Source organism: Hippopotamus amphibius, chromosome 4, assembly GCF_030028045.1.
Source record: "Hippopotamus amphibius kiboko isolate mHipAmp2 chromosome 4, mHipAmp2.hap2, whole genome shotgun sequence".
NCBI classification, from domain to species: domain Eukaryota; kingdom Metazoa; phylum Chordata; class Mammalia; order Artiodactyla; family Hippopotamidae; genus Hippopotamus; species Hippopotamus amphibius.
This window is the reverse complement of record NC_080189.1, coordinates 65,349,906-65,365,990: the sequence shown is the minus strand read 5'-3', so window position 1 is coordinate 65,365,990 and position 16,085 is coordinate 65,349,906. Positions and strand designations below refer to the sequence as shown.

At 36.2% G+C, this 16,085-nt stretch overlaps 1 protein-coding gene across 1 annotated transcript in view; it reads left to right on the top strand.

Moving 5' to 3' along the window:
• THSD7A (thrombospondin type 1 domain containing 7A) overlaps nucleotides 1–16,085 on the top strand; it is a 423,961-nt gene that overhangs the window by 375,778 nt on the left and 32,098 nt on the right. Inside the window, exons 15-19 of the mRNA XM_057732183.1 lie at nucleotides 2,236–2,241; nucleotides 3,863–3,996; nucleotides 11,011–11,164; nucleotides 13,817–13,961; nucleotides 15,294–15,409. Of these exons, the coding sequence (XP_057588166.1) occupies nucleotides 2,236–2,241; nucleotides 3,863–3,996; nucleotides 11,011–11,164; nucleotides 13,817–13,961; nucleotides 15,294–15,409 (555 nt within the window). The remainder of the gene's footprint in view (nucleotides 1–2,235; nucleotides 2,242–3,862; nucleotides 3,997–11,010; nucleotides 11,165–13,816; nucleotides 13,962–15,293; nucleotides 15,410–16,085) is intronic.

Below are 16,085 nucleotides of genomic sequence, written 5' to 3'. Positions count from 1 at the left end.
TTCTACCACTGGGAATATTGTAAAATATTTTGTAGATGCACAATGATCTATTTTTTTATCCAAAATGAAGAATAAATAATAGCCCCCAAATAAGAAATTTGACCCATTTTATCTTTAGAATGCCTGAGTAAATTATTAAAATCCCAAATCAGATAGATGATCTCTGTATTATCAAGAAATTTTGTACCCTGTATGTATATATATATATGCATATTAATATAATTCAACGGAAATAAAAATGAAATCTAGCTTTGAAATTCTGTCAAGGTATTTAAACTGTTATAATATTGCACAGTAATTTGTGTGCTGAGAGCAAGACTGTATTTTTCTTATAGATCCCCTAGACTCTCAGAAAAGATCTCAATTACCAACTACATAAATTAAAATCAAAGAAAGTATATGGGTTTGGGTCTAAAATTAGGAAATATATGCTGCACATGTATTTAAATTTGTTTGATATGAAATATGTTAAGAAAAAAGAAATAGAAAGATGGCATCAAAGTAATTGTATGTCATCTTATCCATTTGGTGCTTGGCCCTTTCAATCTTATGTGGAACTTTAACTTCGAATGCACACTTTGTTAGCTGCTGTTCATAGTTGTTACTCGTGTTCCATTGGAAATAAAAAGTAAAAAGTCTAATAGAGGGAATTGTGCCTAGTTTAATGTGATATAAGATTCATCAGACAGTTACTGCCATGTTTGGCCTACATATGAATTTAAAAAGAGTGAATGTCACACAGTATGTGTAGATATGAAGATATATGTTTAAGTCATAAATGAACCAAGTCATATGTACGAACCAACCTTAAATATGTAGATATGTTTCATACACATACAGATTGTCTAATTTTAATCTTTAATGCTTACCCATATACATTTGCCTTCCCAAATTAACCTAAACTTGTTCATCACAATAAAAATAAATTATAGAGAAAATAAAAATAACTTCTGAATAAAGCAGTTAAGGGCCAAGAAAGTGGAGAATTAAATTTCATGGAAAGTACTCTAAAAGAATGCTGATTTTTCCCCCATGTAAAATTGCTGGACTTGCCCTTAAATGCAACTGAGGGTGAATAATTTACGGCACTGCTGCCATCTACTGGTAATCTAGTTTCTCTGTCCTAGTGAATATTTCCAAGGAAGAAAAAACATGACCCTGATGAAACAGAATAACTGAAATGTAATGTTTATGACACAAAAGAATATTTTTTCTACAAGTTTTAAAATATTGAACTTCAAAGGAAACTTAAATTTTAATAATTTTTATCTATGGTTCGAATAAATTCTCCTCATTTTCATACCTTTAGTATGTGTGTACAGCCAGACAGAATTTAAAGTGAGCTATGTTTGCCTCAGCATTTTTTAGAGTGAATTTGCAAAAGTTCAAAATGGTTGTGCCATGTTGTCTTTGCTATAAAAACTCTTTAACCTAAGCCATGTCTCTGTCACTCTGATGTAATCTAATGCCGAGTATGATAAGGATGTCTGAGTATTGTTATCAGCCTCCTGGTGTTATATTGAGACATGAGCAATCGAAAAATCAAAGCTAAAACAAGAAATAATAGATTCCTGCATCTTTGAGCACAAATGTTCTACATTAAAAAATAGAAACTTCTAGGAATTTATTTGTTAGTAACATGTTAGGAAAGTAAAGAATATGCAAAGGTTTGTGTAAATGTTGAACACTGTAAATCATATCGATTTTTACTGAAAATTATACATTCCTCGATAAGTAATCGGTAGTACTTTGCCTTGAAAATGATCTCTGAGGTTCCATTTTTCAAATAAGGAAGCAAATCCTCATTTCCTAAGAAATGTGGGTAGATGGATTGGTTAAGATCAATATACTGACCAGTCAATCAGTCTATAGATACTCCACTCACAATATGAACCATAAGATATTTGCAGTCATATAGCAATTCCCCACGATACGTATTTTGAGGGCTACTCAGTTTTCTAAGATTTCTTCGTCCTACCCATCTAATTCTTTCCTTAACTGTGCTGTTTGCAATACTCATTTGTGTATCTTAATTTTAAATAGTAATAAGGAGTTGGTTTTTCTCTTTCAAGGTTGAAGAAAAACATTCTAAATCATTTACCCCCAAAAAACACTTTTTTATATATGGATAATATTTGAAACCTAGAACATGAGTCCTTCTCATCAAATATACTGACATTTTAACTTGTCTTTGTTTCTCTCCCTTTTCTTCATTCCTGGTGAACCCTACCCCAGGCCCAGGTAAGAACTTTTAAACCTCATGGTTCATAAAAGAGTGCTATTTGTCTTCTTTTTTTACTCCTGACATCAGAGAACGTGCATCTTTTCCTGCTATTTCTTTTACTTTTTACAGGGAAAACATCGTATTTTCCATCAAATTTTTCTTCTCCAGGTGTTTGTTCCTTTTTTTCCCCTAGCATTTGCATGTGTTTTCTCATTTAATGTCAGGGCCTGAGGTATAAGGGTGGGGAAAACAAGTTTTTACTCCACCTGCCTTGAAAAGGCAGTGACACCTCCTGTTAATGGTCTCATACTTCTCAGAGGGAGAGGTGCAGGCGGGCTCAAAGTGGTAGCAAGAGGTCGCTTTGAACTAATTTGTATTCACTCCAGTGTAGGAGATTAAAATGAAAGCCATCAAAGGATTACGAAAGATGGCATTTCCCCTTCAATTGTTCCCTTTGCCACAACTTGTAGGGTAATGTTTCACTAAATACTACAGTAGTGTTTAGTCCTGTTTGAATACAGCATCCAATGTGAAGGTGATCACTTATGACAATAATTATAGATTCTTACTCCAACAGTGCATACCGTTTATTTCTATGTGAATAGGTCAACTTTATTCGCTTTATTTGGATGTTTTTAGTAAAACTAAAATTTGCACAAAAGAATGACTCCAAAGAACTATTTAAATCTGTATTTTCTGGAATTAAATAGTTATATAAAATATTCATGTAGTATTGTGTGTGTGTGACATAAGAAATAGAGTTATCATAAATTTTGAAATGATTTTAAGAGGCATTTTTCTTTAATGATTGAGTCAGCTCTGTTGCAGTGGATTATTTTTTCATGTATTTAGTCATTCTCTTTCTCATTGAGAAAAGAGCGTAATTGGTTCATTGTGCTAAAAATCCTGAAACCAACCACCACACCACCCCAAACCTGGCACTGCAAGCCCTCATGGGCACCACAGCACAGACAGTTTGCGTTGTTTCATGTAGCCATCGCTGCTTTGTAGCTGTGTAATATGAGACCAATTTCAGACTTTGATTCCAAGGTTTAGTTAATTTTAAGATAGCTTTATTTCATATTATTTATCTTTTAATTTAGCTTCATATATGGAACACATACACAAAATTCTTATTGGTATACATACTTGTTTGGAAAACAGGCCAGATTATACTTATTTGAAAACCGCTACTTTTACATGCTTACTTAATTCATAAATTCTTTCGTTCACTTATTCATCTTACTCAACAAATTGCCATAGAATGCCTGACACATGAGTACCCTGGGCTAAGTACAGAAGACACAGGAAACTGTGAACAGGATGTATGGCCCAGGAAATTACAGTACTGTGTGGTAAGAGTCAGTCCAGGAAAGTACGGTACGTGTCTGATGTGGTCCATGAGGTCCGATCTCCAGCTGCAGTGTGGTAGAGGAGCAGCACAGTGTGACACAGCTAGCCCTTCACTGCTGCAACTCTCAAGAGATCCTCTATATTCCTGTTTCAGAATAATGAACAGTAAAGGAGAGGCTTGAGAGGAGCTAAACAAGAATATCATGATAACTGTGATGTGACGTGTTCCCACTCACCTCATTGGGTTCCGTGAAGTGAGGTCATTGAGAACCGTGTATGTTTCAGGTGTATGAGGTCGTCCCTTGCCACAGTGACTGCAGCCAGTACATATGGGTCACAGAGCCTTGGAGCGTCTGCAAGGTGACCTTTGTGAACATGAGGGACAACTGTGGAGAGGGCGTACAAACCCGAAAAGTGAGGTAAGGCCAAGCTTAGTTACACAGAGAAGCAGAGGCACAGCCACCACCCGATTTCTCGTGTGCCAGCATGAACTTGCCCTCCTCCCAATCTCCTGAGTGAAATTGCCTTCAGTTTTATTTTTCGGGAGTCTGTGTTCATGGAAAGCTCTAAGGGGATCTGCTTCCAATAGCGGTTTATTATCCTCCATCTTCTAATTTTAGGAAGCGTTGCTTCAAGGTGCTCTTGCAGGGAAAGGGCTGCATATTGAATGTGAGCTGAATGAATGCAGATTTTCCAACCCCAATAACTTCTTCCTTAAAGGTCAACTACATTTCTAACTGTATTTTAGTGATAATCTTTTATAAACTCTTTATCCTTTATATCAAACTGGCTACCTTTTGAATACTCCCAACCTGCTCTAGGAAGGTGTCCCTAAAACCCTTGGCTGGCTTCTGCCCCTCATTTGTTCTCTGAGCCACACTGTCCAGTAGGGTATCCACTAGCCATGTGCGGCTTTTTCACTTGAAATAAAAACTAATTAAAATTAAATAAAATGTATTTCCTCAGTCACACTAGACACATTCTAAGTGCTCGATAGGCAGAGGTGGGTACTGGCTATTCTGTGAGATAGCACAGTATTTCCGTTGTCATAGAACGTTCTACCGAGCAGCCTTGTTCTATAATACCCCATATACCCCTCACTGTTTTTGAAAGATCCAACTACATGTCTGTCCCCTTTATCAAATCCTGTTTCTCTAAACTGAGACCCTATCATCTTCATAGAAATTCCCTAAAACCTAATACAATTAAATTATTGTAATACAATTAAATTAATTCATTAAATTATCCCTACAGTATCTGCATATGATCCATAAGGGTCTCAAACCTGGGAAACACATATGTGAGGCTTAATTATCTCCACTTTACAGAGTAGATTCAGAAGTACTTAGTAATGTGCCGAGGACACAAATATAGTAAAGTGACAGAGTTGCATTCAAACTCAAGTGTCTTGTCACTCTTTCACTACAACCAGTTTCTTCTAACTCTGCTGAGTGACAGACAGTAAAGAAAAATATAAAAGCATCCAAAATTTGACAACTCCTGTTGTGAAGAATCCCATTCTCACTCATGACATAACTTTTCATGAATTTAAGATTCCTATTTCTTAATCTGTTTCAATAGGAAAGTAGAACAAATTAACATTTATATCATAAAATCTGGGCACGCTGTATAAAACATTGCCTCCAATAAAAATAATCTGTATCTCTTTTTTCAAAAGCCCATCTGAACTCTCAAGTTATTTTTCTGAGTAACTTTGAAAGGTGAATGAGGTGGGGGTGGGGGGAGGTAATGCATTAATAAGGAAACAGGGAAGAAAAAGAGATTCTGTTTCCTGCCAGTCTTTGGCCAAATTTAAAACTTCGCTTTCAAATATAAAAATATTGTCCTTATATTAAAAATTTGATCAGGTTGGGTTTTTGTTAATACAAAAATTATAATAAAGAACTTCTGTTCTTTCAGCTTTCCCTTCAGGTATCTGTGTATATGCTGCTTCTTTTTGCTTTGTGAGTAGATGTTCTCAACATTTTCAAACATGTCTTATTAAAGTAACTTTTCAGGTCAATTTATTTTTCCAGTAAACATTTCTTTTTTTGTCTGCAAAATTTTATTTAACCAGTTCGACATCCTTCTTATTCTTAGGTATTGATGATGATTATTTATTTTCAAAGCTTCTCACCAAATTACTCTCTATAGCTCCAAAAATGTCTCTTTTTTTTATTGTGGTTAAAAATAACATTTACCAACTTAACGTCAAAATAAGTTCTAAATACCCTAAACGAACTCATCTTTTTAAAAATTTTTCTCCCTTTATACACTACTCACTAGTGCTACATTTTTATCATTTTTACCAAATACAATTTAAACAACAATTTTATAATTCCTCTGAGGAATCTCTAGGTTGACTTTTTTTTTTTTTTAGCTCTTTATTGGAATATAATTGCCTTACATTCTTGTACCAGTTTTTGAGGTACACCAAAGTGAATCAGCTGTATTCATTCACACATCCCCATATCCCCTCCCTCCCACAACTCCCCACCACCCTCCCTGTCCCGGCCCTCCAAAGCATCACCCATCATCAAGTTGATCTCCCTTTGTTATACAGCAACTTCCCATGAGCTATCTATTTTACATTTGGTAGTGTGTATATGTCAATGCTACTCTCTCACTTTGTCCCAGCTTCCCCTTTGCCCCTACTCCAACCCTGTGTCCTCAAGTCCATTCTCTACATCTGCATCTCCACTCTTGCCCTGTCACTGGGTTCATCAGTATTATTTCTTCAGATTCCATATATATGAGTTAGCATATGGTATTTGTTTTTCTCTTTCTGGCTTACTTCACTCTGTATGACAGACTCTAGGTCTATCCACCTCATTACATATAGTTCAATTTCATTCCTTTTTATGGCTGAGTAATATTCCATTGTATATATGTGCCACATCTTCTTTATCCATTCATCTGTTGATGGGCATTTAGGTTGCTTTCATGTCCTGGATATTGTAAATAGTGCTGCAGTGAACATTATGGTACATGTTTCTTTTTGGATTATGGTTTTCTCTGGGTATATGCCCAGGAGTGGGATTACTGGGTCATATGGTAGTTCCATTTTTAGTTTTTTAAGGAACCTCCAAATTGTCTTCCATAGTGGCTGTACCAGCTTACATTCCCACCAACAGTGCAGGAGCGTTCCCTTTTCTCCACACCCTCTCCAACATTTGTGGTTTCCAGATTTTGTGATGATGACCATTCTGATCGGTGTGAGGTGATACCTCATTGTGGCTTTGACTTGCATTTCTCTGATGATTAGTGATATTGAGCATCTTTTCATGTGTTTGTTGGCCATCTGTATGTCTTCTTTGGAGAAATGTCTATTTAGGTCTTCTGCCCATTTGTGGATTGGGTTATTTGCTTTTTTGGTATTAAGCTGCATGAGCTGCTTGTATGTTTTGGAGATTAATCCTTTGTCCATTGTTTCGTTGGCAACTATTTTTTCCCATTCTGAGGGGTGCCTTCTAGTCTTGTTTATGGTTTATTTTGCTGTGCAAAGCTTTTAAGTTTCATGAGGTCCCATTTGTTTATTCTTGATTTTATTTCCTTTATTCTAGGAGGTGGGTCCAAAAGGATCTTACTTTGATGTATGTCATAGAGTGTTCTGCCTATGTTTTCCTCTAAGAGTTTTATAGTGTCTGGCCTTACATGTAGGTCTTGAATCCATTTTGAGTTTATTTTTGTGTATGGTGTTAGGAAGTGTTCTAATTTCATTCTTTTACATGTAGCTGTCCAATTTTCCCAGCACCGCTTATTGAAGAGGCTGTCTTTTGTCCATTGTATATTTGTGCCTCCTTTGTCAAAGATAAGGTGCCCATATGTGCTTGGGTTTACCTCTGAGTTCTCTATTCTGTTCCATTGATCTTCCTTTCTATTTTTGTGCCAATACCATACTGTCTTGATCACTGTGGTCTTGTAATATAGTTTGAGGTCAGGAAGCCTAATTCCACCAACTTCATCTTTCGTTCTCAAGATTGCTTTGGCTATTCGGGGTCTTTTGCGTTTCCATACACATTGTAAGATTTCTTTCTCTAGTTCTGTGAAAAATGCCATTGGTAATATGATAGGGATTGCATCGAATCTATAAATTGCTTTGGGTAAGATAGTCATTTTCACAATGTTGATTCTTCCAATCCAAGAACATGGTATGTCCCTCCATCTGTTTGTATCATCTTTGATTTATTTCATCAGTGTCTTATACTTTTCTGTATACTGGTCTTTTGCCTCCTTAGGCAGGTTTATTCCTAGGTATTTTATTCTTTTTGTTGCAGTGGTAAATGGGAGAGTTTCCTTAATTTTTCTTTCTGCTCTTTCGTTATTAGTGTATAGGAATGCAAGAGATTTCTGTGCACTAACTTTATATCCTGCTACTTTACTAAATTCATCGATTAGTGCTAGCAGTTTTCTGGTAGAATCTTTAGGATTTTCTATCTATAATATCATGTTATCTGCAAAGAGTGACAATTTTACTTCTTCTTTTCCAGTGTGGATTCCTTTTATTTCATTTTCTTCTCTGATTGCTGTGGCTAAAACTTCCAAAACTATGCTGAATAATAGTGGTGAGAGTAGACACCCTTGTCTTGTTCCTATCCTTAGAGGGAATGCTTTCAGTTTTTCACCATTTAGAACGATGTTGGCTTTTGGTTTCTCTTATATGGCTTTTATTATGTTGAGGTAATTTCCTTCCATGCCCATTTTCTGGAGAGTTTTTATCATAAATGGATGTTGAATTTTGTCAAAAGCTTTTTCTGCATCTATTGAGATTATCCATATGTTTTTTATCCTTCAGTTTGTTAATATGGTGTATCACATTGATTGATTTGCATATATTGAAGAATCCAGTAAACATTTTTAATGCAAATAGGGAAAAGAGAAGATCAGTACTGATTGGAATTTCTGATTATGTAATAATATTCCTTTATTGATTGAGTAGTATACCTCCTGTACCTTATCCTGTGCTAATTAGAGTCAAATGTCCTATTAGATGCAAGCATTGGATGACATTTCAGGACAGACGAGTCCATAAGGGAGCAGGTTTCAAAATATCTGATCTCATTCTTTCTCTTTTAGGATGGTGTGATATATCAAAGACTGAGTGATAGTAGTGGTTTGCCCTGGTGGGAAGGAATATTTTTTCACTAACATTTTTCTAGAATTGCCAGCACATGATAATAATTAAAATCAGACAGGTTTGGTTATTTCTGTTGTTGCTTTTGAATTTTCTGCAGGCAATGCACCCCCTTTTTGCTACAACTGTGGTGGGCATCTGGCCCCACCTTTGGCCTCCAACTTGGTTCTACACTCACTCTGTTTTCTAAAATAGTGCAATATTCTCACAGCATAATCCTTGCTCCTATGTAAAGGATACAAGGCCAGAAATTTGAAGAAAGCAAATGAAGTTAAAGTGCCCCTCTGGCTCAAGACTTGATCCAAATATTTATTCTATTCTACAGTGATAAAAAAATATCGTTAATAGCAATCAAATAAATACAAAATAATCTGAATGTCAACAAGAAGGGTTTTTTTTTTAGCAGTTGTGGCACATTCAAATGATGGAATTCAAATGTAATCATTAAAAATCGTGTCTTAGAAAAACAGTTAATAACACGAAAAGATGTTTATAATGTATTGTTGATGTTTTTCCTAAATGGTGCAGATAGTAGGTAAAGTTTGCTCCTGTTTAATGAAATGAAATTATATATTTAAATATAGTAGTCTGTTAAGAGTGGTTATCTCTGATAGAATGTAGTGAATTTTTATTATTTCTTCTGATTTTCCTAAAATGAATCTATTACCTGTATAATATAAATTGAAGAAAAAGAAAAGCCTTTGAAAATGAAGTTTTGTGTACATAACTACTTAATAGAGTATTGAACATCTGTCCTTAACTCTGGATCAATAGGTAATTTTGCAAGTTAATCCTTGTACATCATGTCAGGGCCTAACATGAATGCAATCTTTTCTTAGAAGCAAATCCAACTTTAGAGATTGAACTGTCTCGTCTGCTCCATGTCCTCTCAAAGCTGCTGTCAACAGAACATTTTTAAAATGCCAGTGAAGCTAGAACTTTTTTCCTGGGAAACTAAAATTCTCCCAAAGAAATTTATAATTTGTTTTTTTTCCTTCAACAATGAAATTATATAAATGTCTACATTTGCATACTTTTGTGATTACTTTTTATATATTTATTCAATATACAAAAAAATGCAGAGGTGGGTATTTGTGTGAATATTTTTTCAGGTTACAAACCCAGTTAAGACATAACCAACAGCATAGTTTTCCAGTCTTTGAATGCATCCCACAGGAAAACCACATTTCTCTTAAAATCAGCAGCACTGTATAGAAAGGTGATTCTGCAGAGTAGATTTGTGAAGATGCAATGTTCCTACTGAATGTAAATCTCTGAGGAAAGTTGAGATTCCAGGTATAATTGGTAATGTAATGCAACCGACAGTTTAAAACATTGCAATGGGTTTGAGAGGCTTAAGAGCTCAAGCCTTCCTTTTTTATCTCCTGCAATGCAGTTGTATTCCCAAACCTATTAATTTGGTTGACCTTCTCTGAGTTACAAATGAGGGATAAAGTTTTTGTCTTCTATTTGAAAAGTGCCCGGAGAGATTATTAACTATGGTAAAAGTGAAGTCTGGTACTAGCCACATTAATTAGATTCCCAAGAGATGGCTAAAGAGCGCTTTATGACTGCTTACAATAGAATGAAATGTAATAAAATATTTGTTCTGTTAAAAAGAAAATAACAATAAAAAAGGTCAAGATACAGGAAGAGCCCAACAACCACATTTAGAGAATTTATGCTATTATTCTTATGATTGTCTCTTCACTTCTGCCTTTCTTTTAAGGTTACCAGCAGATGGCAAGCTAAAATTACTTTTTAAATGACAAAACAACTTGATAAATGCCATCAGTTACTTTCAAAACCACTTAGTGAAACCTCTCTCTGGGAGATTTCAGTGTGCCTTATCTTCCGTCATATATGAATCTACCTTCTCTATGGAATCCACCGTTTTCCTCAGAAGAAAAACATGCATTACATTCCAAAATTGTAACTCATCTATGAATATCTTTGGTCAGCTCATTAGTTTCTGCGTCATATATGGGTATAAATGACCCTCTCCTTTCACAGGAAGATACACAGAGTTTATATGCACAGAGTGTACACGCAGAGGCTATAACTTTAGAAGATTATAATGATACATGCAAGCATAGATTTTCAGATCATAAGCTCTACAACTATTTTTGGGAGGCAGAGATCCTTTTACATCTTTATGTTTGGAGAATTTTATTCATTAAATGCAAAGCTTCCCGTCCTCCACCTCCATGGTGATGTCTTAAGAAAAACCTCGTACATTATGGGTTGGCTATTGTTCAATTGTCCCAGTTCCTTCATTGATAGGTGTGTTTTCTTTTAGATGCATGCAGAACACAGCAGATGGCCCTTCTGACCATGTAGAGGATTACCTCTGTGACCCAGAAGAGATGCCTCTGGGCTCTAGAGAATGCAAATTACCATGTCCTGAGGATTGTGTGATATCCGAATGGGGTTCATGGACCCGATGCACTTTGGTGAGACAGTTAACCATTTATTAATGTAGAATTTGCTTAATTCCTTACCACTAAAGCTTTAAAAATATTATTAAAAAAATAAGAGCTTGGTTACTAGATTAGGTACCAAAGCAAGGTGTATTTTTGGCTACTTCATTCTTATGACTGTGCCGTGTAAAATCAGCAATGTTGGACTCACACTAGAGCAGCTCGACCTCTTGCAAGCTTTATGCTCTTCCACCATCCTCCTAAACCCAGCACAAAATGCTTTTAGATTGGCTTATGAATACACAGCATGTTAAAAACCACAGTGGTGATAATGATTCCCTCCAGGTAAAAGGGAAAAGAATGAAACTCTAGTAAAAGTACTTTAATGGTGTCAGGTTATTATCATCCCTTGCTTTTTGCCCAATCCATTTTATTTAAATTGTAGGAATAATCTTTCACACAGTAGGGGTATGGCAGCAGGAGTATTGACACTAAAATGCAAAAGACTCTGGTAAGAAAGGGAGTAGAAAGAAAAAAGCTGTGCATCAATGAATCTCTTTCCACACACAGACTCTGAGTCTCTTTGGGCCTAGAAAGCCAGCTGAGAGTTTCAAATCACACAAAGCTTATAGAATTCAACAGCCCATAGGGGCTCTTCCATGGGACCCTGGGAGGAGAGTCACTTGAAACAGAACTGGCTGATGATGTAGGAAATTTGGCTTACCCCGGGCACCTTTGTAACGTTGCACACTTCAAAATGGCAAAGATACATCTAATGTGGAATTAACTTGCTGAAATATAATATGGGACAGATACATGTTCTCCAGGAGAAATTAATTTTCCATTTCAGTTTAACATTGTTAAAGACTCTGATTAGCAGCCAGATGATACAGCAAGAGCAAAACAGGGCTGGCAGTTGACTTGGATACAGGTTAAATTGCAGTAGTCAATCAGCTGTTTCACACGGGTATGCAAATGATTTTCTACTCTAATTCCGTAGCATCAGATTTGAAGGTACTGTTTCTGCTCTTAGTAACCAAAATGTTTTCAAAACAGGACTGTACCAGGAAGAGAATGGCAGCCAGTCTTTAATTAGTGCTAAATTGTGTTTGTGTGCATGTATGTCTGTGCATCAAGAAAATAAAGGCCACTAAGAGCTAGTGTTTAAAGTTCACCCTTAAAACTGTTTTTTTCAGGTCTGAGAAACTGTATTAGATCGATCGATCGATCGATAATAATTTCTGTATTAGTGATCTGCAATAATATGACCATGTGTATGTGTTTGTGTATGAATGGTGTGATGTATCTATTAATATTTGATACATAGACTCTTTTTTTCCCAGTTTTATTGAGAAATAATTGACAGACATTACTGTATGTTTAAGGCATACAGCATGATGGTTTGATTTACATATATTGTGAAATGATTACCACAGTAGGTTCAGTTAGCATCCAACTTCTCAAATAGGTACAATAAAAAGAAAAGAAAGAAAAAAATAAAGGGGAAAAAAATGTTCTGCTCGTGATGAGAACTGTTAAGATTTACTCTCCTAACAACGTTCCTGTATAACATACAGCAGTGTCAGCTACAGTCATCCTGTTGTACATTACAGCCCTACCACTTATAACTGCAAATTTGTATCTTTTGACCACTTTCCTCCAGCGTCCCCTCTCTCCTACCCCTACTTCTGGTAACTGCAAGTCTGATCTCTTTTTCTATGAGTTTTGTTTTGTTGTGGTTTAGATTCCACATATAAGTGAGATCATGCAGTGCTTATCTATCTCTGTCTGACATTTCATTTAGCATAATGCCTTCAAGCATCAACCATGTTGTCACAAATTGTTGGAATCCTCATTTTCTATAGCTGAATAATGTTCCATTGTATAATCACACTACAACTTATTTATCCATTCATCCATCAGTGGACACTTCATTTTTTTCCATATCTTGGCTATGGTAAATAATGCTGCAATAAACATGGGGATGCAGATATCTTTTCAAGTTAGACACATAGACTCTTAAGCATTGTCGACTGAAGAAAAATACACAACCTAAAAACTGCAAGTTAAGCTTAATTTGGGGATCTTAATGATGACTGTAGCCTGGGAGACAGTCTCTCAGATAGCTCTGAGGAACTGCTCCAAAGAGGTAAAGGAGGAGCCAGGATAAACAGGAGTTTTTCGCTGGAAAAGAACATGTAGTCAAGCATCAAAAGATGACTGCTAATCATTAAGTTGATTTTAGTGCTTGCCTGTGTATAGGAAGGTGCAAGAATCTGGGCTCATTGAAGTTATTCCTTAGACATGTATCTTAACTATCCTAGGTCAGTATCCAAGCACAGAATGCTACCTCATTTTCTCCATCCTGTTTCCCTCAGGGCACAACACCTGCAGCAGCTGTAGTGGCTGATGGCTTGCTCCTTGTAGAACTGGGACAGAGTGCAACATTCTTAGTTTACTGGAATGGCAGCCCACATTCCCTGTCCACAGCATCTTAGAGCTAGAAGAAACCTCAGAAACTCATCCAACACCTTGATTTTATAGATGAAGAAACTGAGGTGTTATGAGATGAAGTTAGCCAGTGGCCCAAAGGTTCTCACTCTTGCTCCTATGCTCTCCCTAATACATTAGCTCTTGTGTGGCCTAGTATTCACCTTTCTGAGGAGTTATATTGTTCTCTGTCAGCCTTGCAATCAAAGCAGTTTCCGGCAAAGGTCAGCTGACCCCATCAGACAACCTGCTGATGAAGGAAGAGCCTGCCCTGATGCTGTTGAGAAGGAACCCTGTAACCTGAACAAAAACTGCTTCCACTATGATTATAATGTAACAGGTACGTGAATAGTCATCTCCTCATAGAGTTAAAGGCCAAATCCCATGTCTGTCAGCTCAGCAGCCTTCCCGGAAGTATTGTTCACTTCCACCTGCATGCCTTTTGGACATGCTGCTAACTCTCCCAGAAATAATTCTGCATTAATTGAAAGAAATATTTATCGGCCTTATTTTTAATAAACATCAAGATAGAGAATGAAAATAACACACAAACATCAGCTCTTAAGGCAGATTGTGAATAGTCTAAGGTTCCTATTTGACACCCTCCCACTTTCGAAATGTGCAAACACAAGATGTATCTTTCCCATGGGTATCAGTTTACTGAAAGATGTCTTTCTTCTTCAGAATACGTTTATTCACTATGACAACTGGGACAACAGTTCTTTGTGTGGGGGCAGTTCATAAGCATGATTACTCTGATGTAAAAATCTTGAGCTTGCCAACAAGTGTGTGAAGAGAATATAAATATTTCAATATTATCAATGGTATAGGGGAAAATAGATGAGTGTGTTTTAGAAAAAAGTCTTATTATAGATTCCATTTTTTTCCCTGAACCCTCATCTTATACCATCAAGGCATATACTCTAGGAAAAAAGAGTTTCTTGGTTTATGTGACTTAGGGCAACCCAAAGCTTATTTTGGAATTTTTCCCAGGTAATTTTCACACTGAAATAAATCCCAGAAACTATACAGTGACACACAGCAGTCAGATTGGCTTTTTGTGTCTTTTGCCTTTTCAATTTCTTTTCATGACACAATGAAATCACAGTTCTCTGGGACATGCTTGTTACTCTAGAAAGAAAGATAAAAGAATTATTTTGCAAAAGACATATAATAAGAGAATTAAATAAATATGTCCAAAGTGATTTTGAAATAAATGAGTACATTTTACAATATTCTAAGTATGGACAATAAGTGAAATATATTTTTATTTGGATATAACTACACAAAGTACCAGCTATTAAAATTATTATTTTGTTAAAACAAAAATGTTGAAATTTAAATGTTTACTTTCATTAGGAAAAAAGTTTTTAAATGACATTTGATCTACAGGCCACAGCCATTGTTACAGTATCACCAAATGGCTAGCTATCAAGATTGTCAAGGAGACATCTGCCTCAGGAAGAATCCCTGTAGCTATGTGCAACCCTAGCAATTCCCTTTGACTCCTGATGTGTTCAAAGCTGGGACCCATATGCTCTGCATGTGGGATGATTGATTGTGGGGCTTAGGAAGCAATTGTGAATTAAATATGGGATTCAGGTCATCTGAGTTTCATTTGAAATCTGTTTCGTACATAGCCTCCTGTTCTGATGTGTTCCTTTCCTTTCAGACTGGAGTACATGCCAGCTGAGTGAGAAGGCAGTTTGTGGAAATGGCATTAAAACAAGGATGTTGGATTGTGTGCGAAGTGATGGCAAGTCGGTTGACCTGAAATACTGTGAAGAGGTGAGGGGATGCTGTGTTGTATCTTTGTGAGTAAATTCTTTCCTAATAATTTCAATTCATGCTGAGCCAAGTGACCTGACCGGTGCTTTATGCAGCTCATTGCCAGCAGATGTTTTCTGCACTATTTAGAGGCTGCTAAACACCCTCTTGAAAAGAGACACTGTCCAGCAGTACCGATTTGTACACATAATTTCCTGTATTTTGTTCTGCTGGGAGCCCAAAGGTATGCTAATTAGCCTATTCTGAAAGAAATGCTTGGGAAACAATAAGTAATCAAGGTGAAAAAAAGCAATAAATCTTAATCAGACTACTCATCATCTTTTGTAATTTCATGTGAATTTTGTGTTGCCTGGGACACCTGCCAAGAACCATCATTTATTCTCTCTGTTGCAAAACATTGATCGCATGTGGTTTGGTAGCAGATTTTGATATTAGTACCTAATATCCAGCTGTGAGAGTCTAAGACTCAGGTCTGGCTAAGAGAGAGCTTGAAATTTAAACAAAGGAATGGAGTCTGCCATTAGTGTCTTTTAGGTACAGAGAATTGTGACCGTTAATTCTCCAATTTACAAAAGTAATGTTATCATTTCTAATATGACCTCATGAAATGCGAGAAAACATCGTTGTTGTGCTTTGGTAGTTTTCATGAAGCTATACTTCAGGTTTTAATTATTTT